The 25,608-nt window shown below is 51.4% G+C and overlaps 1 protein-coding gene across 1 annotated transcript in view; it reads left to right on the top strand.

The window, feature by feature from the left end:
• The window catches only part of SLC6A11 (solute carrier family 6 member 11), a 117,130-nt gene extending 96,795 nt beyond the window's left edge, over window positions 1-20,335 (top strand). The window contains exons 8-14 of the mRNA XM_084765219.1: window positions 2,416-2,540; window positions 7,381-7,493; window positions 9,959-10,096; window positions 14,281-14,383; window positions 15,199-15,299; window positions 15,997-16,167; window positions 17,978-20,335. Of these exons, the coding sequence (XP_084621345.1) occupies window positions 2,416-2,540; window positions 7,381-7,493; window positions 9,959-10,096; window positions 14,281-14,383; window positions 15,199-15,299; window positions 15,997-16,167; window positions 17,978-18,130 (904 nt within the window). The 3' untranslated portion in view covers window positions 18,131-20,335. The remainder of the gene's footprint in view (window positions 1-2,415; window positions 2,541-7,380; window positions 7,494-9,958; window positions 10,097-14,280; window positions 14,384-15,198; window positions 15,300-15,996; window positions 16,168-17,977) is intronic.
• The last annotated feature ends 5,273 nt before the right edge of the window (window positions 20,336-25,608 follow it).

Genomic DNA, 25,608 nt, shown 5'->3' with positions numbered 1-25,608 from the left:
TGCCTTCCCCAGCCTCTTGGTGGCTGAAGGTAACTGCCCACAGTCAGATCTTTGCCTTTTTTTTTTTTTTTTTTTTTTGCCTTTTTTGTTTGTTTGTTTTGTTTTTCAAAACAGGGTTTCTATGTGTAATCTTGACTGTCCTGGACTCGCTTTGTAGACCAGGCTGGCCTTGAACTCATAGCGATCCACCTGCCTCTGCTTCCCAAGTGCTGGGATTAAAGGAATGTGCCACCACCACCAGGCTCCACAGTCAGATCTTGAAAATCTTGATTCTTAGGAAGTGTCGTGTAGCCCCAGAAAGGGCCTCTGAGTGGACTGGATTTCCAGCTACAGTTTTGCTGATAACTGACGGTGGGGCCTCACTTTAGCACACGATAGCTCCTTAAATGTGACAGGAGAATTCTGGAAGATAGCAAGCATGGAGTAAGGCCCTCCTCTCCAGATCCTCCCCATTCACACATCTAGATAAGACAGGGCTGTTTGGCTTTAGACCTGAGGAGAACGTGCAAAGGGCAGCTCTGACTGGATTTTAGACAATAAGGCACTCGCTAAGGTGTGAGTCCCTGCCGCCTCAGGAATGGTGTGGTCCTCTCCTGGAGCTGGCTGAGTTTCTTCCACAGCCCAGGCAAATCGGGCTTTACGTAGTATAGTCAGCCAGCTGGCATTCACTGTCAAGGGAGGTCTTCAAAGGGATCTATATGGGCCATCCATGCCAGGGTAATGTTCATGAAAAATAGCCTTGGCCCCAGGGGCTGAGCATTTGTGTTCATATTCCTAGGGAATATGTCCCTGGAAACTGTTCTGGCTATGAGTGGCTGGGTTTGGCTTCAGGCCAAGCTCAAAGCTGCTCTTTATGTACGTACCCTGTGGTCCTGGCTGAAGGGACAGTCACTCCCCTGGGGAGTTCTTCCCATGGGGGAAAAAAAAAAAAGAAAACCTACAAAAATGATAGAAATCCCCTTAAGAAGATAGAAGTAAGATGTCTGTGTCGTGTCAGCTAACATCTTACTGTAGGTCACATGGCTAAGCTCAAACCAGCGGACCTGGGGGGAGGGGTGGGAATAGGAACAACCCATGGGGCCCTGCTACCAAAGGCTTCATCATGGGTAGGTCAGTCCCAAAGGAAAGACATTGCAGGGAGAGTCAGCGCCAGGCTCCTGGCTCCTTGTCCTTTGTTCTCTCTCCACTGTGCCCCCATTACCAGGGTCATTGTTGGTTTTGTCACCAACATTAGTGTTACCTTTGGTACTATTACAAAAAGCACGGTGCAAGAAGAGACACATGTGCACGTGCCAGCTGCAGAAGTCCTGGGCAAGCCAGAGTGCCCTGCAGATAGGGGACAGGAGGGAGGAGTGGAAAGAGAACTCGGTTGTTAACTGAGAGAACACAAGGCTGAAGAGCTGTGAGACTCAACCTCCAGACCACCCCCAGCCTCAAGCCCCACCCCACAAGCCTGCTGGTGCCTAAGGCAGACTTCCTCTGTGTTGTCAGCAGACAGTGATATCCAATAGGAAAGGGGCTGTTGTTGAAGGCAGCAAGCTCTAGCTCCTGGGCCAGAAGCGAAGGCCACTCCACTCTGGGACACTATTGGTCAAGATCACCCAAGTACACTTCCTGTATAAGTACAAGGCCCTGATTTACACCCTGATCTGAGCTGTGAGCCCGCACTACAGAGGCTGCATTCTAGAGCCTGTGGTAGGATGCTGGGCCAGGATTCTGGGCCACCATCCTCATCTTGATAGTGCCTCCATCACTTGTCTGGTTTCCTGTAGGTCAGGTCTTTATATTGGTGCTTCCCAGCTGGCAAATCCTTGTCAAGAGTTGGTCAAAGTAACTGCTCTGATCAGCTTCTTCCATGAACTGGCCCAACTAGCAGAGCCTGCATAGAGCAGAGTGCAGGCCTTTGCTTGGTAATGAGTTCAGCCTCTCCCCTGCTCCACCAGGACAGGTGTCACCACAAAACATCTCCCCTGGAAGCTGCTGGAGCTGCAGACCTAAGGTCCTTAGTCACCCACCTGGCTTCCTACATGGAAGCTTCTCCCACCCTCTGAGCTTTGTGCCTTGGGATCATGGTCCTCTCTGCTATCTCTGGCTTTCTCCCCTGAGGAATCAGAGCTACGTTTGTCTCCCCAGTCTTCCCGCTCTTGATCTATAAAGCCAGGCTCCCTCCCCTCAGTAACATCTCTCTCCCTGCTACCAACCTTGTCTTCAGGCAATGCAGGGAACGCTGTGTGACTGTGGGCCAGCTGCCCACCCTCTCTGAACCACAAATACTTCATCTAGAAAACAGAAGGCTGTCAGTGTCTATGAATCTCTGCTGGCCCCTCAAAGTGCCCTGGTCTCAGACAGGGAAGGTTCCAGCAGGTGCCTCTTCTGCTCACACTGACCCAGGCACCTCTCATTGCTTCCCAACAGGGACTGTATTATGCTCTGCTGTCTGAACAGTGGCACCAGCTTTGTGGCTGGGTTCGCCATCTTCTCAGTCCTGGGCTTCATGGCTTATGAGCAGGGAGTTCCTATTGCCGAGGTGGCAGAGTCAGGTAAGTCTACAGAGGTGGCCTGTGGAAAGCCAAAGGTTATGGGGGAAGCCAAGGGATGGGGATAATATGACCACTGTAGTCTCCCTGTGCTCGGTGTGTTTTTAAAGATGTGGCCACATTCTTCATCCACAACCCACCACCTTCGGGAGAAACCCTGACAGTCCTCACTGGGGAAGTCAAAACCATTTCCTTCCCAAGCTGCCCTGTCTCCTGTCCCCAATCTCCACTGACCTTGGACTTGCTCCTTTCTTTACTCAACCCCAAAGTGTGTTTACAAAGTGGCCTCCGAGAATAGCCTGCACAGTCCTGGACTGCCAGAGTCATCCCGCCCACTTCACTACCACTGGCCCCACTACGCAACTTCAGTAGTCTGTCACACTTCTGCACCATACTCCATCACAGACCCTTTGCCCACAATGCTCCTGTGCTTGGGGAACCTCCCTCCCCTTCCCTCCCCTCCCCTCCCCCACCTTACTCTACATATAGAATCCTCACAGCCTGAAGTGTAGTTGGTGTGTTTGTATCATATGTTGACACGCTCGTCAACATATGAGCAGAGTGAGGGCTCACCCGTGATGACAACGCCTTCTTAACTTACATGGTAATTGGATTCTAGACACATAGGCTGTAATGAAAAAGGGTTGTGGACCCTACATGTTGAAGATAGAGGTGGTCCTCGAGGAGGTTGGGTGAGAGCCAAAGTAGGTGACATCAGAGGTGCACGCTGCCGTACACGCTGCCTCATAGTGTGCTTAGTTCCTCTGTCCATTGAAGGGTCATCATACAGCTTTGCACCAAATGACCTCAGGGGAGAATTCTCTTCAAGTAAACATGTAATGTTTGCCAGAATAGGCTGCATACTGAGACACTCAAGATAAGCAGGACCAGAGAAATAATGCAGAGAATTCATACAATTAATAGAGAACATTTTAAAAGCCTAACAACTCTGTTAGGAAAGATGAACAAAAGGCATAATTCCTAAGCAAGGGAAAAAAAATTAAAGAAAATAGAAGTTGCTAGTGTATTGATGGTTTTTCGGTTGCTGCTACAAAATTGCCATAACTAAAGCAACCCTCAGAAGAGTTTATTTGGCCTACAATTTCAGGGGATAGAAAGTCCGTCATGGCAGGAATACGTGGTATAGTATCAGGAGCAGGGAGCTGAGATATCACATTTCAGCCACATTCAAAAAGCAGAGAAAACCATCAGGAAGTGGGGCAAGGCTATAAACTCAGATCCCGTCCCCAGTGATGCACTTCCTCCAGCAAGGCTGCCCCTCCTAAGGGTTTTAAAACCTCCCCAAATAGTGCAGCCAACTGTGAACTAACTGTCCAATGTATGAGCTCCTGGGGGGACATTTCTCATTCAAACTACCACAACTAATAATATTAACAATGAAAGAGGCCTAGCTCTTGGGAGGCAGAGGCAGGCGGATCGCTATGAGTTCGAGGCCAGCCTGGTCTACAAAGCAAGTCCAGGACACCAAGGCTACACAGAGAGACCCTGTCTCAAAAAATCCACAAAAACGAACAAACAAACAAACAAACAAACAAAACAATGACAGAGGGCCAGCAAGATAGCGCAATAAATAAAGACACTTCTCACACAAGCCTGAGGACCTGAGTTTGATCCCCAAACCCCACATAAAGGTGGGAGAGAACTGCCTCTACAAAGATGTCCTCTGACCCCTACATATGTTCTCACACACATAACATGCATATGTGCACAAACAACATTTTTTTAAGTTTTAATTTTGTTTGAACAATAAAATAAGGCACAGGTCTATAGACCCCACAGACATTAGAATAAAAGTAAGGAATCAAAGTGAGTAGCATCATCCGGTATTTGACCACATAGATAATATGGTTAAATGTATTTTAAAAGGCAGTGTGCCCAGACTGACACAGGAAAACTGAATGGCTCTGTATCTTTTAAGGAAGTAATTGCTTTATTTAAAGCCTTGAGGGCTAGCTCGGTTGGTAAAGCATACTTTGCCATCTAAGCACAAAGACCTGAGTTTGGATCCCCAGAACCCATGTCAACCAGCTGAGTGTGAAGGTGCTCACCTAAAACTCCAGTCTTGGATGGAAGAAGGAGAAGACAAGCAGATCCATGAAGCCCCCTGGCTGGGAGGCCTAGGCTAATCAATGGGTTTCAGGTTCAGTGAGCAGCCCTATCTCTAAAATAAAGGGGAAGGGGAAAGACAGCCCTGGAGGGGTGCTGCTTACTGGCTTGCTTCCCATGGCTTGTTCAGCCTGCTTTTTTTTAAATTTATTTATTTTTATTTTATGTGCATTGGTGGTTTGCCTGCATGTATATCTGTATGAGGGTGTCAGATCTTAGAGTTATATACAGTTGTAAGCTGCCATGTGGGTGCTGGGAATTGAACCCGGGTCCTTTGGAAGAGTAGTCAGTGCTCTCAACCGCTGAGCCATCTCTCCAGCCCCAGCCTGCTTTCTTATAGACATCAGGCCACCAGCCCAGGGATGGTACCACCCTCAATAGGCTGGGCCCTCCCCCATTGATCAGTAAAGAAAAATTGCCCTACAGCTGGATCTTATGGAGCCATTTTCTAAATTGGAGCTCCTCCCTTTCTGATGACTCTAACTTGTATCAAAGTGACATAAAACTAGTCAGTACAGTGAGTTTGAGGCTAGCCTGGGCTACACAGTGAGACTTTGCCCTCCCTCCAAAAAAGATATATACTTAAAAGTTGAATAAATATCAGTGCTCATCTATATCCCTCATGAAGAAAAGACAGAAATACAAGAAAATATGTGTGGTCCACTGTTCAAAAAAGATACAGAAGGGGCTAGAAAGCAGAGAGAATGGTTAATGTCCTGAAGAGCAGAAAGGGGTGGAGGGATGGAGGGTGAGGCAGGAGGGGGGGAAGGGCAGTTCTTTCCAGAGTGTCTTCCTTGTTATCCTTGACCCTGGGTGATGTCTCATACCCCATCTAAGGTGGGGTGGGACCCTAAATGAAATACAAGCTAGTAACAGGGACCTCACTGTGTGGTAGAATGACAGTGCGTCCTGTAGTCACACTGGGCGTCAAGGAACACAGAAGCAACAAAACAGGCATGGGTGTTGAGTGCGTACTGGAGCAAAAGATGAAAAACGTACCTGGAGTGAATCTGAACTGGAGATTCTGCCGAGCGGAATGAGCATTTCAGGGTGGACTAACTGGCAGATGTACATCCCAAAGCCCCCTGTTTTCATCTGAGGGGCAGGTACTAGAATGTACTATACTGGAAATCAAGGGATTTGTATGCTTGGACTCCTGGTTTCAGTGTGTGGATGGAAACATGTGGGCACGCACAAGATGTGAAAATGTGCTAAGTGAGCCACTTGCGATGAAACTCCCAGTTAACAAGCATACCCCACGGCCAGGCCTGGGTTTCTAAACATCACTGCCTGAAGCTAGAACTGATGGAAGAGGAAATCCGGTGCAGAACTGGGCCAGGACACAATGAAACCAGAAGATAAGGCTGTGTGTTCCAGAGAAGCCTGGGGACACATTGGAAGGATGCAGGATTTACCTGAAGGAGCCCCCGGTGGCTTGAGCAGCAAAGTAAATAACGATCATTACTGGGTCGTGACCCAGAAAAAAAAGACCTGAGCACTAAGGAGCAAGTTCACACAGGCATAAACACATCACCCTGTGAGGGCCAGGACAGTTCATCCTTGCAGAATCCTGATGAATAGACATAGAAGGACAGAGGAAGATGGCGTTCTCAGCCTAGCACCATCATAACAATGGCTGTAGAAGCAAAAGCTACAGTGGAGTCTGAGATCCCAGCAGAGACTTGAGAGGAGCAGGGTCCTGTGTAATCTCAAAGTGCCCCTCCCCTGGGAGCAGAAAGCCATTGCTTCAACACGGAAGTGACATAGATGGGACCAAGAAACAGGATCACCATCAGCAGCCTACCCTAGTGTTTCTCTGAGAAGGACACACAACACTTCTGTGGAATTTTTGTTTCTCATGAGAACTGTTGGATTTACTTAGATCAAGCATAAAAGATTATAAAGACAAATAAATACCTCAGTTTTTATATACTAGCAACATACAGTTGAGGAAAATTAAATACTTCCTCAAAAATTTAAAGACGAAAGGGGGCTCAGGAAGTGGCTCAATGGTTAAGAGCATTGGCTGCTCTTCCAGAGGACTCAAGTTCAATTCCAAGCACCCACATGGTTGATCACAACCTTCTGTTAACTCCATTTCTAAAGGATCCATTTCCCTCTACTGACCTCTATCAGCACTGCATACACACACACACACACACACACACACACACACACAACTTTAAGATAATCTTTTAAATGAAAAATATTCCTACCAGTGGTTGCCTAGGATGCTGATAGGGGTGGATGTGGGAGTGGTGAGCAGCGAGCAGCTAGAGGAAACAGGAATATTGTGTACCTTGATGGTGGTTGTGGTGTGGACATGTTTCTAGAACCCACTGGGATGCACACTTACACTGTTCTTTTATGGTATATTGGTTGTACTATAATAAAATCTTTCTGCCATGCACTCCCTGCTTGGTGGCATCTCACTATTCTAAGAACCACTTTTAGGTAGACTGTTCTGCTCCTGCTTAGACTCAGCTGCTATCTGGTCCTGGTAAGAATATTTGAACAGGCTCCTCCCTGTGATGTGAAAGCAGATGGCAGGTAGATGCAGAGGAAGATCTGTGGGTCAGACCCTCCTGGCTTGAGCCCTGACCCTTCCAGGCCGTCTCTACGGTAGGCCCATATCAACCCCATCGGCACAGTGAGTGGCCTCCAACACTGCACACCTGCCAGGGGGAAACACTGAACTCTCTCCTTCCTCTCCCAGGGCCCGGACTGGCTTTCATCGCCTACCCCAAGGCTGTCACCATGATGCCTCTCTCCCCATTGTGGGCCACCTTGTTCTTCATGATGCTCATTTTCCTGGGCCTGGACAGTCAGGTGAGGGCAGGAAGACAGAAGGAGATGGTGGGGGAGGGGAGGGGAGGGGAGGGGAGGGGAAGAGTCAGGTCGGGGAACCAGTGAGGGAGGGGAGGGGAAGAAAAGGGACTAGGCAGGCCAAGTGCTACTCTTAGGAACAGCTTCTAGGCCCCAGAACCCTTTCCTAACCTTGGATATCAGGCCAACAAGAAGCCCTGCACCTTTTCGGCAGCTCCTCCCCCCCAGTCACAGACGTGTGTATTTGGTGTTCCTCCACACCTTCTTGTTTTCTTCACCCAAAATTTCCAATTTAAGTATTTTTTTAAAGCTTTGTTTTGTTTTAATCTATTGCTTTTATTTATTTATTCTGTGTGTGTGTGTGTGTGTGTGTGTGTGTGTGTGTGTGTGTGTGTGTGTACGTGTATGTGTGGACACACACCTGCTATAGTACACGTGCAGAAGTCAGATGACAACTTGTGGGGGTCAGTTCTCTTTTCCTGCCATGTGAGTGCCAGGGGTGGCACTCGGGTCCTCAGACTTGGCAGAAAGTTCCTTCACCCCACCACCCCCGACTCCAGCTCAGTTTTTAGGATGATGCTCTATGTCCTTCCACCCTGATGAATGATTCCTAGCCAGAGCTTCCTGGAAAAGCAGAAACAAGTCCTGATAAGGTGGGCTGTGGCTAATATGACAATGATGATAATGTCACCAAGGGTCCTGTGTCCCCTGTCCCTACCAAGCACATGGGACATAAAAGGCCAGTTCCTCCCTTTGGCCCTGCAACCAGGTCTCCATGACCTGTTTCTAGCGTCCTCTTGGTACCTCTGCACCTTCACCCAGCAGCTGCCCACCAGTCCCCATGGACCTCTGTCCATCCATCCTTCACTTACTCCTCAGAGCAGGTACATGGTCAGCTCCAGAAGCTAACTGCTCACTCCTCCCTACCCCTCACCACTCTACACAGCTGGCCTTCCCTTTCTCTTCTCTCCTGCCCACTCTCATCTTCCCCATGACCTCCGAGCTTGAAGCCTATGGCCTCTCTTTGCCCTATAGGCCCAGAATATAGCCTCTACCTGCTGCTGAGCACAGATGGATGTCTCGAGCCCAGAGGACTGCTTCCAGCCATGCTGGGGGCTCTCAGTAATGCCCAACAAGTCCGTGCTATGCTGAGGAGAAGCTCTGCTTGACAAGGGTAGCTACCCTGAGCCTCCTGCATTAGGGGGAAGGCTAGTGCCCAAGTTAGCCTGAGGAGCACTGCTCCCACCCAGGACCTTGCAAGAGTCACGGGACACACAAGCCCTGGCCTGTGTGTCTGTCGATCCCAGCCACATTCAGTGGCTCTCCAGAGCCGGAATCCTTCCCCAGAAGCTGCTAAGCTGCGCTGCAGAAGCGCTGGGTGTTTCTGCTGAAAGCTTTCCCCTCCATTGTTGTTGGCAAAGCCTTTCAGAAATCAGCACTCTGCAGCTGGTGTGTGACAGGCAAAGGGTCCTGCCTGGCAGAGGAGATGGGATTAAGGCATGGATTCTGCTCAGACCTCACTTAGCTGGGCTCACTGGCTCTTCTGCCCTGTGCCTGGGGCCATATTCCCAGCCTACCCTCTGATAGTCACTGGAGCTGAGGACCCCAGTTCACTGTCTGGGTCTGAAAGCAAAAGCCGAGGTTTAGAGGTAACTGAGTAACTTGCTAGGACAGATGTCAGGGTCTGCATGCCTCCCATCTGTACACATCCACGCACCACGCTCCCACTGGCTCCTGGGTAAGCAGCCACCTTTGAATTTCATCTGCCTCCCACAAGACCCTGGGGAAAGGCTGGCAGTACCAGTCCTTGTTGTGGAGGCAGAGCAGAAGGACCAGGGTTCTCAATAACTCCCAGCCATGTGACTTTGAAAGGCTCACCACTTTTTTTTTGTGCCCCCATCTCTTTCTATATAATGAGAAATCTTGCCTAGGAAGATAGATATGTACTGAAAGATTGGGGGTGCAGGGTCTCCCAACATGGTGACTGGTAAATGCTTATACCATCGAAGCACAGGGGTGGGAAACCGCCTCAGAAGTAGGGTAGCTCACGCCTGGGCTCTGCTACCAAGCACCTGGACGGTGTGCCTTTCCACCTATCATAGGGCAGGGGACTGTCATAGTTCTAGAAGCCAAAAACAATGGCCAGAGCCTGCAGTCAGCTGATCACCAAACTCCCAGGACAGTTCTGAGACTCCTGCCTTGCCTCGAGGGCAGAGGCTGGGTCTCCTGTAACTCAGAAAACCAAGAACAGAGAGTGACAGACAGCATGACCCTGGGAAGTACGTCCCGTTCTCTCAGCATCTTCGTCCTGGTCCATTCAGTGGGTACACGGGAGCTAGTTGGTGCTGTGGGATGGAGTGTGGAGGTGGAGGGCAAGCCAGTGAGAAGGAATCCCCCTGGTACATGGACCTAGGGTACCAGGACTGGCCTTTTTCCCTGGGCTTCACACATTGTCTCTCTCCCTCCAGTTCGTGTGTGTGGAAAGCCTTGTGACCGCTGTGGTAGACATGTATCCCAAGGTCTTCCGGCGAGGTTACCGGCGAGAGCTGCTCATCCTGGCTCTGTCCATCATCTCCTATTTCCTAGGCCTGGTGATGTTGACAGAGGTAAGTGACTGTCAAGCAGTGCTTCTTCAAACCCCAGCTCCAAGTCCTCAGACCCTGTGGGTAGATCCAGCGCCACCTCTGCTACTCGGGTACCCGCTCTTCCTTTTGGTACACCCCGAGAGTAAACACAGACCCTCAGCAAGCTCTGAGTACAAGGTCGCCCCTGCGTCAGTGCTAAAGGTGGCTGTGGCTAGACAGGGTAACACACATGGGGGGCTTGTTGGGTCGTCCCGGTGATTCCCTGGTCATCCCTTGCGTGACCCTCTGGGAAAGAGAGCAGTGTCAGCTCTCAGGCCCAGAACTGGCTTCTTGTCATGGCCTTAAGCTCAATACTGGAACTTCCCCCCAGAACAGGCACCTGGGGTAGCCTTGGCTGTGTGCTCCAGCCTCAGCCCCCTGTGTGTTCCGCCTCCTTGTCCATGCAGGTGAGGTGGGCTTCTCCTTGACCTTGGGTTGAGGTTATCCTCTAAACCATGGGCTCACCCCACCCTGCTGCAGCTACCCTGTTCCTGTTCTGTGTCAGGTACCGGTATCTCTGGAAGGTGAGATGAGGTGTCTTTCTCCTCATAAAGCACAAAGATAACTAATGCAAGGAAAGGGGGAGGGCGGATGACGATCTGTTGCCGAGAGACACAAAGAGCTTGTGTGAGAAACACGGAGAAGGAGAGGGCAACTAGAATCCATCAGGCAGCCCGGGGTGAAACAGAGGCCAGCCAGCCTCAGAGGCCCCTCTTCCCCATGCCCCTCCCAGCCAGGCTACTGCCTCAAGGAAGCTCCCCTGCCTCCCTTCCCATCAGGATTACACACACACACACACACACACACACACACACACATACACACACACACATACACACACACACACACACAGATACACATACACACATACACACACACACACAGAGACACACACACAGATACACATACACACATACACACACACACACACAGACACACAGACAGACAGACAGACACACACACACACATACACACACACACACACACACAGATACACATACACACATACACACACACACACATACACACACAGATACACATACACACATACACACACACACACAGAGACACACACACAGACAGACACACACACACACACACACACAGAGCATCCAGGGATGCCTGTAAGTGCCAGGGTTCTTGTTGTTGTTGTTACTCACTGTCCCACTAATGACAGTGACAGGTCACTATTTGAGCAAATGAATGGGGTGAGGGCCCCAGTTCCTGCTCTCCCTGCAGAACTTCTACCTCGCGTTTCTCTATGGAGGGAGGCCAGGCTACAGTGCGTGAGGCCCCATCACGCACTGGTTAATTACACAGAATGGAGTAATTTGTCATATACAAATTGAGGGGTTAGCCTGATGCCTTGAAGAAGCTAATGGGAAGGTGTTGGTGTGGGTGTCGCGGAGTCCTAGCACAACCCGCCCTGGGTTGCCCCCCGCCCCCCCCCCCCAGTGCAGAGAGCCTCTCCCTAGGGGCCGTCAGGGAGCCAGCGCTCCAGCCAACCAAGACGATTAATCAGCAGGCATTTGATCGTCACATGCCAGCCCTCCACTCCCACAGAGGGGTATCTTCAAGCCATTGTGCTGAAGAGGCTCACAGTGGACCCAGGGAGCCATGTAAGCCTCAGTCATCCTGGTAATTGCCTGCCAGAGCCTCTCTCGTTTACGCCTGGTTAAAGCTCCGGTCTAAGGAACATACAGCCTGCCCATTTCCTGTCTTCCACCACAGCAGTGTGACGGGAGGTTAAGACTGTGAGCCCTGCCATTCAGTTCTCAGCCACCCCCCGCCCAACTCAACCCCATGATGTTGTGCTGCAAGTGGCCTTGCCTCTTGGTGCCTCAGTTTCCCTGTAGGGACATTGGATGGTACTAGTCATGTCTGGCACCACATTGTTGGAGGAGGGGGAAACCACAAAGTGCATTAAGACATGGAAAAGTTAAAGTCAATCTTGCCATCGATGCCTTCATGGGCTGTGTTGTGAGGAATATGTCACCAAGCGATGGCATGTGGCCATCAGAGCAGGAGTTCTTAAGTGTTGCTACACATGGTGCCTTTTCACCCAAGAAATTTTCATGTGAGCGGGTGTATAGGAATATAAAATAGATATATGGGGTTAGGATAGATGGCCCAGTGAATAAGAGCACAGGCTGCTCTTGCAGAGGACCTGGGTTTGATTCCTAGGCCAAACCAATTGCTGTCCAGGTGCCTCAGACCCATGCCTAAAGCTGGCAGACTCTAATGTCCACCGCTGCTGTCACAGGCAGCTTCACATCAGTCAGGGCCTGGGGATTATTTAGTCAACCCTTCCTGTGTTTTTCAAAACAAGAAGGCATCATCAATAATTTTAAAAAGAGAATTCTTTCCTGTAAAAATTCTGACTTCTGGTACATTCTAGAAAATCTGCACACAAGGCCTCACACTCATGCCTCCCTAACCACCATTGGCCAAAACTGTATCCAGATGGTGTGTAGGCTCTATAGTTGGCCAAAGTCCCCACCATGCCCTGCACACTCAACCCACTCTTGACACTGGCGTTACCTGTGTGGCCCTGTCTTTGTTATGATGTTGCCTCGATCTTTGGGGGAGACAAATGAGCCAACATGTGGTCTCAACCTACGGGATACACATGAAAGAAAGAAGACAACCCAAGGGACCTGACTCGGGGGACTCTTATTCCACATGAGTCCCCTTGGCAAACACAGGAGGCCCTGAGCTGCTCGCTGCCTTTCTAGCCCACTACCCCAACTCGCTCCACCCATCCCTTCCAAGTTTTTTTCAGGCTGATTTCCCTGTGCCCTTCAGTGATCCTTAGTGAAGAGCTATGCTGCATTGTTTAAGGGACATGGCAAGGCATCTGTCAAGGTTCTCTAGGGGATGTTTAAAAGAGGTTCACTAGGATGTCTTTCACGGTCAGGGCGGCTTCCTGGAGAGCAGAACCTGCTAGCTGCTCAGCCCATGAAACTGGACATCCCAGTGGCTGTAAGCTGGGGCTGGAGGCCCAGGAAGGTCGCTGGAGAGGCACTAGCACTGTGTCTGCGTTGGAAGGCTAGAGAGGCGGGGCTCCGTGGAAGGTGCTGGAAGCTACAGTAGAAGCACACACTCAGCAATAGGCGAAGACATGCTTTTCCTCAAATCTTTCTTTATCTGGGACCCTGTTGGAAGGTGCTGCCCACCCTGAGGCCAGGTTTTCTTGCTTTGATCATTTTTTTTTTTTCTAGAATCATTCCCACAGACATGCCCAGAGGCGAGTCTCTCAGGTTGATCCTGATTCTGGTTACCTTGACAATAAAGGCAACCATCAAAGGGCCAACCGTGTTTTACAAATATAAGCTGTGCACCTACTGTGTGTCCATTTCCAAGCAAGCCAGCTAGTACCGCACCACAGACCCCATGCTCCAGACGATTCTACATACATCTTTTAGGGGACCTACTGTGCACTGGGCCCTGTGTTGAGAGCTGGAGGCACAATAAGGACCAAGGTGTGGAGGTTTCCTGGGCAGAGCTCATAGCTCTCAGCTGTTGACAGGGCACTTTAAGGCTTAAATTGTGAGTTCATACAATGTGGTCTAGAGGCCTGAGCTTTAAAAGTACGTAACCAAGGGGGCTGGAGAGATGGCTCAGACGTTAAGAGCACTGGCTGTTCTTTCAAATGTCCTGAGTTCAACTCCCAGTAACCACATGGTGGGTCACAACCATCTATAATGAGATCTGGTGCCGTCTTCTGGCTCATTGGCTCACATGCAGACAGAATACCGTATAAATAAGTCTTTGGGGCTTTTTCTAAGAACTTAATCAAAAGCCGAGGGAGGCCACTTTACTGAGAATGGGTGGTGGGACGGGTTGAAGGGAGCCACGGGTAATGTTAAGCCTCTGAGACCAGTGGCAATAAGGCTTCTGGAGCTGTTCATCTGGGCAGAGGTGTTGATGCGCTCTGCCCTCCACTCTGGTATCACTGGAGCTTTCAAAGCCCCAGACCACCTACAACCCTGAGAAGCCAGGACAGGGCCTTTGGGACACCCAGCTGCAGAGGATGCAGCACTCGGACTAGAGATGAGCAAACTACTGGCTGGCAGCTGCTAGCCCAGAGAGAAGACCCCAGGGAGGCTGGCTCCTGACCCTGGTCTCCACCATGTCTGTCTGTGTGTCCGTCCTCCTCCTCACAGGGAGGCATGTACATCTTCCAGCTCTTTGACTCCTATGCGGCCAGTGGCATGTGCTTGCTCTTCGTGGCCATCTTTGAGTGTGTCTGCATCGGCTGGGTGTACGGTAAGTGGAAGATGGGACCTTGGGGCTTGGTAAGTTGTATTTGTCTGGCCACTTTCCCTGGGGTCCCTTCCTACTGTCATAAGACGTCCCTATTTTCATGGCAGCATAGGATGTTCAGGACCCAGACACCCTGGCTACTGGCCAGTTGTGTCCTGAGGCTCAACCTTCCCCTTTTGTGGAATTTGTATCCCAGAGGGAGACATCAGGCTGAGGCACTGGCATGAGCCACACCCTCATTCATTCCACCTTCTGGTCCTCACACAAACTAGGATGAGAGCTGAGGTCTCCAGGGCAAGCAGCATGCAGCTTTGGAATGATTGACCACTGTTCACTCGTGGCCCAGACGAGCCTTGCCTCCAGAGCCCAGTTCACTGCGAATCATCATGCCCTCGCCTTACCCTGCCCATTGTGTTCATTGGTTTTGCATCACTGCAGAGAAATGCCTGTCGCGGGCTGCTTAAGAAGTAGAAGGCTAGCAGAACTCATAGTTCTGGAGTTCACGTCCAAGACTTGGTGGTACCATTGCTTCTGGTCCCGGTGAAGGCCTCTCATGGTGGGACTGTGTATTGGAGAAAGCCATCACATCTCTTGTCAGGAACAGAGAGAGGCACCTTCTCCATTGACCAGAGGACCTCTGTAGAGCTCCACTTCCCGGAGCACAGTAGGACCACCTAATAATGCCACCAAGGGACTGAGCTTTACATGCAGGCACTCGGCACTCAAGCCCAAGCACCCTTTGTCCCATGTTGGGGGAAGGTAGGCCCACCTTACCTCTTCTCTGAGACACATATGTTTGTCGGCTTTCCTCCCGACAGGAAGCAACCGGTTCTATGACAATATCGAGGACATGATTGGCTACCGGCCACTGTCACTCATCAAGTGGTGCTGGAAAGTCGTGACCCCTGGGATCTGTGCGGTAAGGCTGGCAGAAAGCCATCTCAAGGCCCTCTGCTTACTCACTAGCCACTCACCAGCCAGCTCAGCTGAGGCTGGCCCTGAGGAGGGGGGCATGTCCCCCAGGGCCCTGCCACCTGTCACTGTGTGGAGCCGATGTCTCAGGTCAGACTCTGGGCATGCCAAGGCAGGACATCACCCAAGTTTCTACCTCTGTGTTGAGCAACCCTGAATGAGTTTCTGGCCTGTCAGAGTCTTGGGTTCTATGTAAACTAGCCTGACAGCGCTCCACCTCCCTGGGGAGTGAGGAGATTTGTGACTGAGAAGGTGGCAGACAAAGGTGAGAATGTCGAGGTTTATGTTCTGTCCCTGGAACCAGGCCATTGTCCGGCCTTGGTGAGAGGAGGCGCGTTATTCTTTGTCCTGGAAGCATCTGAACTTATCTTCCCAATTGAAGGGGTCAGAACTGACTGCAGGTTTGAGATAGCCTTAAGTCAAAAACAGTGGGCAGAAGCTGGCACAGAGGATCCTGGGAGAACAAATATCAGAGCCCCTGGAGAGGCCCCAAGGCCACAGTCCCTGGGTCCCAGCAGCTAGGCTGGCTTCCTCCCGTGGGTCTGCATCAGGTTCAGCTGTGGACAGTTGAGATGTCTGGGCCCTTGCGGGTAGGGTAGGGCTGAGGGACAACATCAAGACCCTCCACCTGTCTCTCTCTGCAGGGCATCTTCATCTTCTTTCTGGTCAAGTACAAGCCACTCAAGTACAACAACGTGTACACGTACCCGGCTTGGGGCTACGGCATCGGCTGGCTCATGGCCCTGTCCTCCATGCTGTGCATCCCACTCTGGATCTTCATCAAGCTGTGGAAGTCAGAGGGCACACTTCCTGAGGTGAGCAGTTGGTAGAGGAAAAACTAGGGAGGCTGGGAAACAGTGGCAGGCTCCTCTCTGGCAGGGTGTCATCCTTAAACCGTGCCAGCAGCACCTCTGTGAGGTTTCTGGGTTAAGCCAGATTCTGTGACTGCTGCCTCAGCCTCCCCACCCACCAGACAGGTTGGCACCACCCCTTAATCGATAAAGGACATAAGAGGTGGGGGGGGGGGGCTCCTACAGGGAGAGCGTTTGGATAGGGATCTGGATGGAGGTATAACCAAATCCCAGCTCTGACTTGGCTCTGTCAGGCCACAGGGAGACATAGGTGCCATGTAACGTGCTTCCTCCAGCTCCCTGCCTGTGGGGACCCCTGGGCTTCAGCAGGGGCCAATGGATGGGGAAGGTCCCTTCTGTCACTTACAGGAGCTGTTGGTTGAGGGCAGTTGGTTAACTCAGATTGAGGCCAAACTGTCCAGAGGGGAGCGCTGACCTGGGACTTTAACCCCTCAGCCTCAAGACACCCTTGCTTGGGCCCTCCAGCAGCTTCTTGGTACTTCCAGGGCCTTTTCTGGCTTCTTCCTGTCACCCTAGCTCACACCCTACCCACCCAGCCAGCAGGGCTTGTTATAGAGTGAGCTCTCTGATCTGGGCCAGCCTCTGGCCGGCCTGCTTTGAGACCTGCACCCGTCCATTCACTACTGAGCCTGAGGCCCACATGGCCTCTGTCGGAGACAGGAAGGATCTAGAGGGAAGTCGGGGTACAGGGAGGGACCTTCCCAGAAGAACACGACAGAGTGAGGATCATGTTTGAGCTGTGGTTGGTCCATTGGCCTGAGCCTCACAGTAATTCTGGGCAGCAGCTGAAGAATCGAAAGCATCGAGGTTGCATCTTACCTGTGGAGGTGGTGAAGCAGGGATGCGAACGCAGGCTCCTGCCTCCAGAGGCTCTTCTCTAGACCTTGGACCAAGTCAAGAGCCTCGTATAGGGCCTGGCACACAGGAGGCACAGTTTATCAGCTCCCATGAGTCTGAGTATTAATCTTAATAATATAGACAGTGTGGCTTCCACCCCAAAGAGGAGAGTCAACCTTGTCCTTGAGCACTAAGCCACCCCAAGTCCTTGTTATTTAGGGAAGGGTCCATGTGCAGGAGGGCTTCCTGAATCCTGCTCCCAGGGTTCCCAGTGCAGATGGTGCTGAGGTGGGACCTGTGCAGGAGACGCATTCTGAGAGGTCCGGGAGGCTGAATTAGGGGTGGCACCTGCCTCTTAAGCTTAGCTTGAGGAACTTGGTATAGACCTTCCCCCTGCACTGACCGCAATGGTGTGGTGACAAACCCAGGGCAGGACAGGGCTCTGCATAACCAAAATTCACACCAGTAGCCTTGGGTGTCCCTTTCCTACTGGTCAATGCCAGCCGTCCTAGCCCATAGACTAGGGATGCAGTCAGGAGACTGGCTGGTACAACTATCAAAGCCACTGCAAAGCCCAGCTCCCTCTGCTGCTGAGGAAGGAAGGGGCGGCAGGTTCTGATTCTGACCCTAGTCCTGGTCATCTTCTGCACCCATGCTGCAGGAGCTAAATGCCTCCGTCCCCTTACTTCTCACCCACTGCTGGGAGCAGGGACCCCATCCACCCCTGTTTCTGGTGGTGGGAACTCACAGAGGAAATACCTCATCCAGAACTGAGAAGTAAGGCAGAGCCAGGGCCTGCTGGCCCCAGTCTGATGACTCCGAGGAACATCTGTACAGCCAGGGAGGCGGAAGTGGGCAGACCCCGAGCCCTAGCAGCCTTGCTCACACATCTTTCTCCTCCTCTCCGACCATCTAGAAATTACAGAAGTTGACAGTCCCCAGCGCTGATCTGAAAATGCGGGGCAAGCTTGGGGCCAGCCCACGGACGGTGACCGTTAATGACTGTGAGGCCAAGGTCAAGGGCGACGGCACCATCTCTGCCATCACAGAGAAGGAGACGCACTTCTGAGTCCCAACCTGTCACTTGGGATGCATCTCCCGCTTTCCTTCCCTGCCTGTAAATGAATCCTGAACCTCGTACTTCACCTAATGTTAGGGGCTTGCTTGTCTGCACAGGACTTATTAACAAGTTAACTCCCAGCTGGCCACTGTGTGCCCCGCACCCTCGCCTCACCCCTGTGATCATGGGTGTATCCACCTTACCAAGATAATTCTGTACAGTGACTAGCAGATCCTGGCCTGGGGTAGTTCAACCCGTGTTTTCTAGAGTCCTTGTATTATACTGTCAACTTTTACGCTGTGGGCGTGTGAAGTAAGGGAGCGGTGCCCATCCGTCTGCCTCTGGTTTTCAATCATTCCCGATTTTGTCTCTGAACTTCCCTGGCCACCCTCCTCTGTACCCTAGGAACAGCTGGTTTTATTTTGGTGGGTTTTTTTTTGTTTTTTGTTTTTTTTTGGTTTTGGTTTTGCTTTTGGTCTTCCCTTTTCCCACTGACAGGACCTTCCACATGTCAAGGTTGCAAGACAGAGAAGAAAACATCCTGCCATCCTCAGGACTCCCGAGTCATCAGGAGTTGATGACTGTCCCATCCAGGCTACTTCCTTCTCGCCCTGAGCCTCCATTTCCCCATCTCCTGGATTGAGGAAGGGGATAGAGTGGGGTCTTCCCTTTGAAGCAGGGAAGACTACCTGCCTCACTGCCTTGCAGGCTGCTTTGATCTGCAGACTTATAGGCTTCCTCTCTCCGCTGTTTACCTTTGCTGTTACCTAACTGCCCCCCCCCCCCCCGTTCCCACCACCACTAAGCTTATCTTAAGTCAACCCTATCACAAATGATGTAGGGAAACATGTTTCTGTTTCCCTAACCACTGGAGTTTTAGCTTAACCCTGATCCGTGGAGACCAGCCCCTATGGCAGGGGCTCCCGCCATCCATCCAGCCTTCTTGGCCACCAGTTCTGTCCCTCCTCCCTAGGTAGGGATAGTCAGAAGATAACCATCTCTTCCTGCAGCTGCCTGGCCAGCATCTGTGACTTAGGATCTATGGCCACCCCTGCAGGGGAGCTACAGTTTGGCCTGGGGCTGGATTCCTTGCTTGTGCACCCCTATCTCCCTCTCGTCCCCTGCTCTCTACCTTCCTGCAGATCCTGAGGGCAGACATCTTATTTTGGAGCCATTCCTCCTGCTTGTCACCTGGGGCTGAGGAAGCCTTCACTTCTACTTGCCAGAGGGAAGAGCTGGGCATCCATCCCTCAGGGTCTTCCTTGGAAATGGGGAGTGGATGTGGTCCCCAGGGGGAGCCCTCCTGCCTGGCTTGGACTGATTTCTCTCTCTCTCCCTCATCTGCTGGGTTTCTCAGCTGCTTTGTCTGCCCAGCTACGAGGGAATGGGAAGTGAGGGAGGGGCACCTTTCCCCTCCTCCTGTAGTTTCCTGTGGAAAGGTGAGATTTCTTCACACTAAGGCTCCTGTGTCCTGTCAGAGACCTGAATGCTCTATTGACACAAAGCTTCCAGAGGCTTAGCTGTTCTGCCCAGCCCCATCCCTTCTACCTAAAGCCTGAGCTGGCTGAGCCAAATGCTCAACCCCCACCCCCACCCCATCTAATTGGTCACTTGTCCAGGGCACACCATCCCCCAAGCTGCTCACACACAGGCCACTTATTCCTTCTGGGAAGGCCGGCATCACCCTGAAGATGACCCATGGGGTTGGTCCTCGATTGCTGTCCCCCCTCCACCCCTGAAGAGGGAGGCTTGCTTGCCCATTGCTGCTATTGCTCCTCACCACCAACTCCCTCATGGACAGATAAGATAGACAGATCCCTGATGTCTGTCATCGTAGACACACGTGTTGTACATGCGGCCCTTAACACTTGACACTTAACACTACTCATGGGGCAGGGTAGAGGGAGGCTTGTGGTTGGGGGTTGTATGTTTGTTCGTTTGTTTGTTTTTGTAATTTCATACTAGTATTTGGATAACTGTAGGGAGGAGGGGAGGGTAAGAGGGAGCAAGGGGACATGTCATTGTGACAACTTTTTGATATTCATTAGAAACGAAACGATGCAATATATATCCTTTCTGAGATATTTACAGTATTATTAAAAAATGAAAAGGGTTGGGCTGTTTTGCATAACAAACTTTTTATTGACAACCCAAAGAGCACAAGATTGTCTCTCTGCTCATTTTTAAAAATTAAAAGCTGTGGATCAAATCCCACGTGGCTGTTCCCAGCAGGCGGTCTTTATTGGGTTTTCCTCCCGTCTCTGGGTATCCTCAGGGTACATCTTCCTAACCATCTTGGTTCTGTAATTAAAGGCTGAGATCTCCACTTGGCATTACAGACCAGGCAACATGGAAGTAGTGGTATTTCGGGGCCCCGCCTCCTTCGATGTCTTCGATGCACAGAGACTTCATGTAAGCCAAATGTTCAGCAGCCCCCTCCCCCTGCTCTCTCTTTAATTCTCACAACTGCTCACCCGCTCACCCATTTTACAGATAGGGAAAACCAAGGCACAGAGACATTAAGCGATTTGCCTCTCATAATCACACAATTTATAAAACGCAGAACCTGCTCCCTATCCCTCTCCTTGCTGAGTCAGACGGGCCGCTGAGCAGAGGGCTCTCCTGCCTGATGACAGCTTGAATATTGACTTCATCATGTGTCAGCAGCAAGGCAGCAAGAGGCCACCATGAAAATGTGTGTCTCCTTCCTTCCCAGGAAACTTGAGCTGCACACCTTTGAACTTACAGGATGTAAGAAATAATTTGCCTGGTCCATCAGCAAGCAGCTGTGTGTGCTAGCGACCCCTTCTGGTCAAATGTAGCTCTGCAGCCCAGCTCCGTAAATCCAACAACCAGTCTGGGAAAGGAGAGCTGAAAGTGAGATCAAAGACCCAGTCGGTTCCAAGAAGTTTCTTGTGGGTGGTGGAGGGGACCAAGCATCAAATAGCAAGTGATTTTCTGAGGCCTTGAAACATCAGATCCTTCCATGTACCCAGTAGGCTATCTCTAAGTACCAGTTTCCACTCTAGGACCTCGAAGTAGGATATAAGAGCAGTCCTTTTCTCAAATGTTCATGATCTTTGTCAAAAGGAGCAGTGTCTACAGGCTTCTGTATCGGGATTGTCTAGGGATGAGCTCCTCTCTGGCCTCTCCAGCAGGACTGTGGTGGGCACTGTGAGTGTCTGCCTACTTTCCTGGGCCTCCCCTCAGTTATCTGTAAAGATGTAGCAGTGAGAGCCAGAAAGGGCATGCAGCCAGACCATGCTTTCCCAGGAGTCCCATGTAGACCTTACAGCCTCAGGACCAAGTGTGGCTGTCAGGAGGCAGGCGAGCCATCAGCTCAGCCACTCAGAGTTGTGGTCTCTGAGCCTAACTCAGAGAATGGGGCATCTTTCTGCCTCCCTGTTAAAGAGAGGGGCTGCTCTTTAGGGTACACGGAGGGATCCACAGAACACCTGCCGTCTGTGAGCTGGAGACCCAGGGAATCCGTGGGGGTAGCCCCATCCCAATAGGAACGCCTGAGAAAAAGTCTATCCGAACCCCAGCAGAGAGTGAGCCGGTCCACACCTCCTCTGCCTGTCTCTTCTCTCCAGGCCCTTTACAGAGGACATGGCACCCACCCACTGGGGTGAAGACTGTCTGCTTTACTCGGTCTGCTAATTCACACACTAGCCTTCTCCTATGCCACCCTCACAGACGCCCACAAGAAAGCAGTGTTTTACCAGCGACCTGGGCATCTCCTTAGCCCAGTCAAGTTCACATATGAAATTGACCTTTGGGAGCTCCAACAACAGCTATCCCCAACACCAGGTCACTCAAAAGCATGCTGAAATTACAGATGGTGGAGGCCATGTAGGAAAAGCCTCGAAACCCATACAGAAACATGATGCATCTCTCAAAGGCTCCGCATTCCCCCCAAATGATGGGAGGACTCCCTAGAACTCACTGGGAAGGATGGGGACATTGGAGGCTTCTAAGAGCCATTGAAGGTGGGAGACACCACTGGGGCATCCACTCTCCCTATGCCCCCCCCCCCATCCCTGCCACAGCCCCAAAGACCTAAAAAGGGACATCAGAGTTTCCTGGTAGATGCTGGAATAGTTGAGCTATCAGGGAGCGAGGGAGCATTGGGAGTTAGGAGGTACAAATGACAGGAGCCTGTGCAGGGCCAGAGTTTGGGCATTACTAGGGAGTGTTGCAGCCACCCACAGACCTACAGGAGGACATTGCAGGATGTGGCCCCTCCCCTTATTGCCCTGCTGGGCCCCTATCTGAGGCTTAGACCAGCAGGTGGCACCAGAGAGGCCACCAGGGAGCACTGTTACTAACTCCAGGTTGTGGAGGTGGGATTTGGAGCTGGGGCCTGATCTGGAGGGGACTGGGATGGAGTGGGGTGGGGGGTGGGATGTAGTTCCAAGGTCTTATCTAGGTTCCCAGCTGAAGATACAGAAAGGCTGGCCTTGATGTGTGTGGGGATGGGGGGGGCATATAATTCATCCTCCTCCTGTTCCACCCCCACCCTAAGAGCAGCCACCTCCTCCACTGAGTTGTGTGGCCTTGGGCAAGTGACTTCACTGGTCTGGTTCAGTTTCCTCAACAATGCAAAAGGGCTGGGTGCAGGCATCTGACCCACCTCAAGTCCTTCTATTCATTTGTCTTCAAAAGAGCCTAGTTGCCGTCACAGACCTGGCTGCCTCATTCTAAATTTGCTGTGCCTTGGACAAAGTCAAGTTGCCCCTCTGAACAAAGCTGATGCAGGCCTTAGCTATATGGCGCTTGTTTTATAAGGCTCCAGATGAGCAGGAAAGGTGATTATTGAGAAGATTCTGACTAAAAAATAAAAAATAAAATAAAATTGAGGATGTTTTGGGGCAACACCTATCCAGTGTTGGCTAGCCCAAAGAGCCCAACGTGGCCCATGGCTCTGTTCCCATGGACCGCACACTCTCCTGGCTTCACACCTGCTGCCTGGCCCTGCTCCATCTGCCCTGAAGTCAGCAGGACAGCCACAGCGGATGGGGCTGGAGTCGGGGGTTGGGCACGATACCAAAGAGGGTTGATGAGAGTTTCTGGATAGAAGATTTAGGCCAAGTTCTCTTTTTTCTTTCCTTTCCGTACCATCTAATTATTTTTTTTTTCTAAACAAAGCACATCTATTGCTTTTTTATTCCAAAACACAAAATCAATGATGCTATTTTTAAAAATCCTCCCTTGGCCACTGAGAAGTTGGTTACAAACGCACGTTCTGAGAAAAAAGAAAAAAGTGACAGACATGTGGTTGGAAGAGATGGCAAGAGAAAGGGGGGAGGGGAGAGAGAGAGAGAGAGAGAGAGAGAGAGAGAGAGAGAGAGAGCACCAGGAAGGTGGGCCAAACTCATCAGTCCAGGAGTTCAGCTGTGCCCTGAGGTGCTGTGGAACCTGCAACTAAGCAGGACCTGTCTGTTGTGCCACAGGCCGGATCCCTCCTGTGGGGACAGCACTATGGGCATCTTAGCTGTTTCTAGACTGTGGGTTCTCACAGCTATTGGAGGAGAATGAGAAGAAGCCACCATTGGCTGGCCCAGCCCTGGTGGCCTTCCTGTGTCATCTACGAACAAAGCCAACATGCCCCTCCCCGGTACCCACTGAGGGAATAGACAGGGAAACTGAGGTTTGGGCTTGCACTGCCGACTGCCCTGCAGTCCTGTTCTCTCCTTCGTTTCTCAGGTGAATTCAACCCTGCAGCCGTCACCCCCACTTTGCAATCTGTTCCCCTCCATCTCTGGTCCTTCATTCAGCTGCTACCCACATCCAGAAAATGCCAGTTTTGTGCCCTCTGTGTCACACAGCTTCATTGTGGTAGACGGAGGTGAGACCGTGAGCGTCACACAAAGTCAAGAAGAGTGAGGGGCAGAAGTGAGTGATCTGCAGGAGAATCAAGTGGGGAAGAGGTATAAGGGGGCCAGGGATTGTGGGAAGGGAGGAGAGAGAGAGAGAGAGAGAGAGAGAGAGAGACTGTCTGTGTGTCTATGTCTGTGTGTGTGTGTGTATGTAGGTCAAAGAGCAACTTGAAGGAGTTGGTTCTCTCTTTCCATCACATAGGTTCCGAGGATCAAATTCAGGCCTTCATACTTGGTGACAGATGTCTTTACCAACTGAGCCGTCTCACAGGTGCTGGTTTATGTTTGAATGAGACCTTCCAGCTGCTGTGAGGGGCTCAGGTAAGGTGGCTGCTAGAACCAGAAGGGTAGGGAAAGATGTGGCCAGCTACAGGAGCTACGAAGGGGCTGTGCAGATTCTGGGTGTGCTCTGAAAGTAGGCTAAGGTTTCTTGGTGCTCTGGAAGTAAGGCATCTAAGATGACGGACGGCTTGGAGGTAGGAGCAGTTGAGCAGATCTCAGGACCCAAAGCTCACAGGTAGAAAGTCTTCTCAATGGCAGAAGCTAGACCTTAGGAGGTTGGTGCTTAATGACTTCACACGCAGCATCTGGAATCAGACTCTTGGGAAAATCCCATCCCCTCTGGGGGCCTCACTTGGCCTCCTCTGCAAGCTGAAAACAGTTGTTGTTGGGCCTTGCGAGGCCTGGGTGTCCTGTTAGCATGGTGGTTTATGCTAGTTGAGGCCAATGATTCCTAGAGCTGATGGGTCCTAGTTCAGGTGATGGACAGACGGGATCCTGCCCTAGCTAAATGACCTTCGACCAAGCAGCCACTTCTTCCATCTCCGTCAGCAAAAAAAGGGAACCCACTTCGCACAAACCAAGCAGCTGTCTATGCTCCCAGCACACAGTAGGACCTCCACCAACATGCAGAAGGAGAACGTGGGCTCCGCCCTGGTGCAGCTGGACCCATGTTCTCATACCCACTCCTGGCCGGGGCAGCTGCAGCCCCAATGGGGCGTTTTTTTGATCTCCAAGATTGCAGCGGGCTCCACAGCAGCACTGCGGCTCGGCTGAGTCCCTGCGTGTGTGGGCAAAGCTGCTGTTCCCGAGGATCTAAAATTGCCTCCCTCTGATTGCTGCTATACAAACCAAGGCGCTGTTCGCTTCCCCCATCCAGTTTGGTCTATTTCAAGAATGCATTGATGAGCGCTGATTGAGCCTTGATTACCATGCGCCGAGCAAGCAAGCAAGCTAACGCTTGGGCCAGCCCCCTTCTTAGCTTCTGTGAGATGTGCTCACTCCCACTTTGCCAGCATGGCCCACTGCCACCCAAGGGCCACCAAAGACATGGAGAAGGGACACAGCACATGGGACAGGCCATCTCACCCACCTTCTAAGATACTTTGTTGAGTCCCTTTTCTCCAGAGCCACTGTCCCTGCTGCCAGCCCCTCTGGATTTCAGAGCAGAGGCATGGGGGACAGAGTGAGAGATTTGCATGTTGGATTTTTAAAATTCGCTGAGCTGTTAGCCAGAGGGAAAGGATCTTCCATGTACCGTCCCTGTTGCGCTAATATGCCATGCACGTGGTTGGCTGTGTGTAAGGCCACCTGGCTCATTGGGCTGGA

This window comes from Acomys minous, assembly GCF_964271855.1.
Source record: "Acomys minous genome assembly, chromosome: 17".
NCBI classification, from domain to species: domain Eukaryota; kingdom Metazoa; phylum Chordata; class Mammalia; order Rodentia; family Muridae; genus Acomys; species Acomys minous.
Note: the sequence above shows the minus strand (reverse complement) of the source record. Positions and strands in the feature narration are given on the sequence as shown.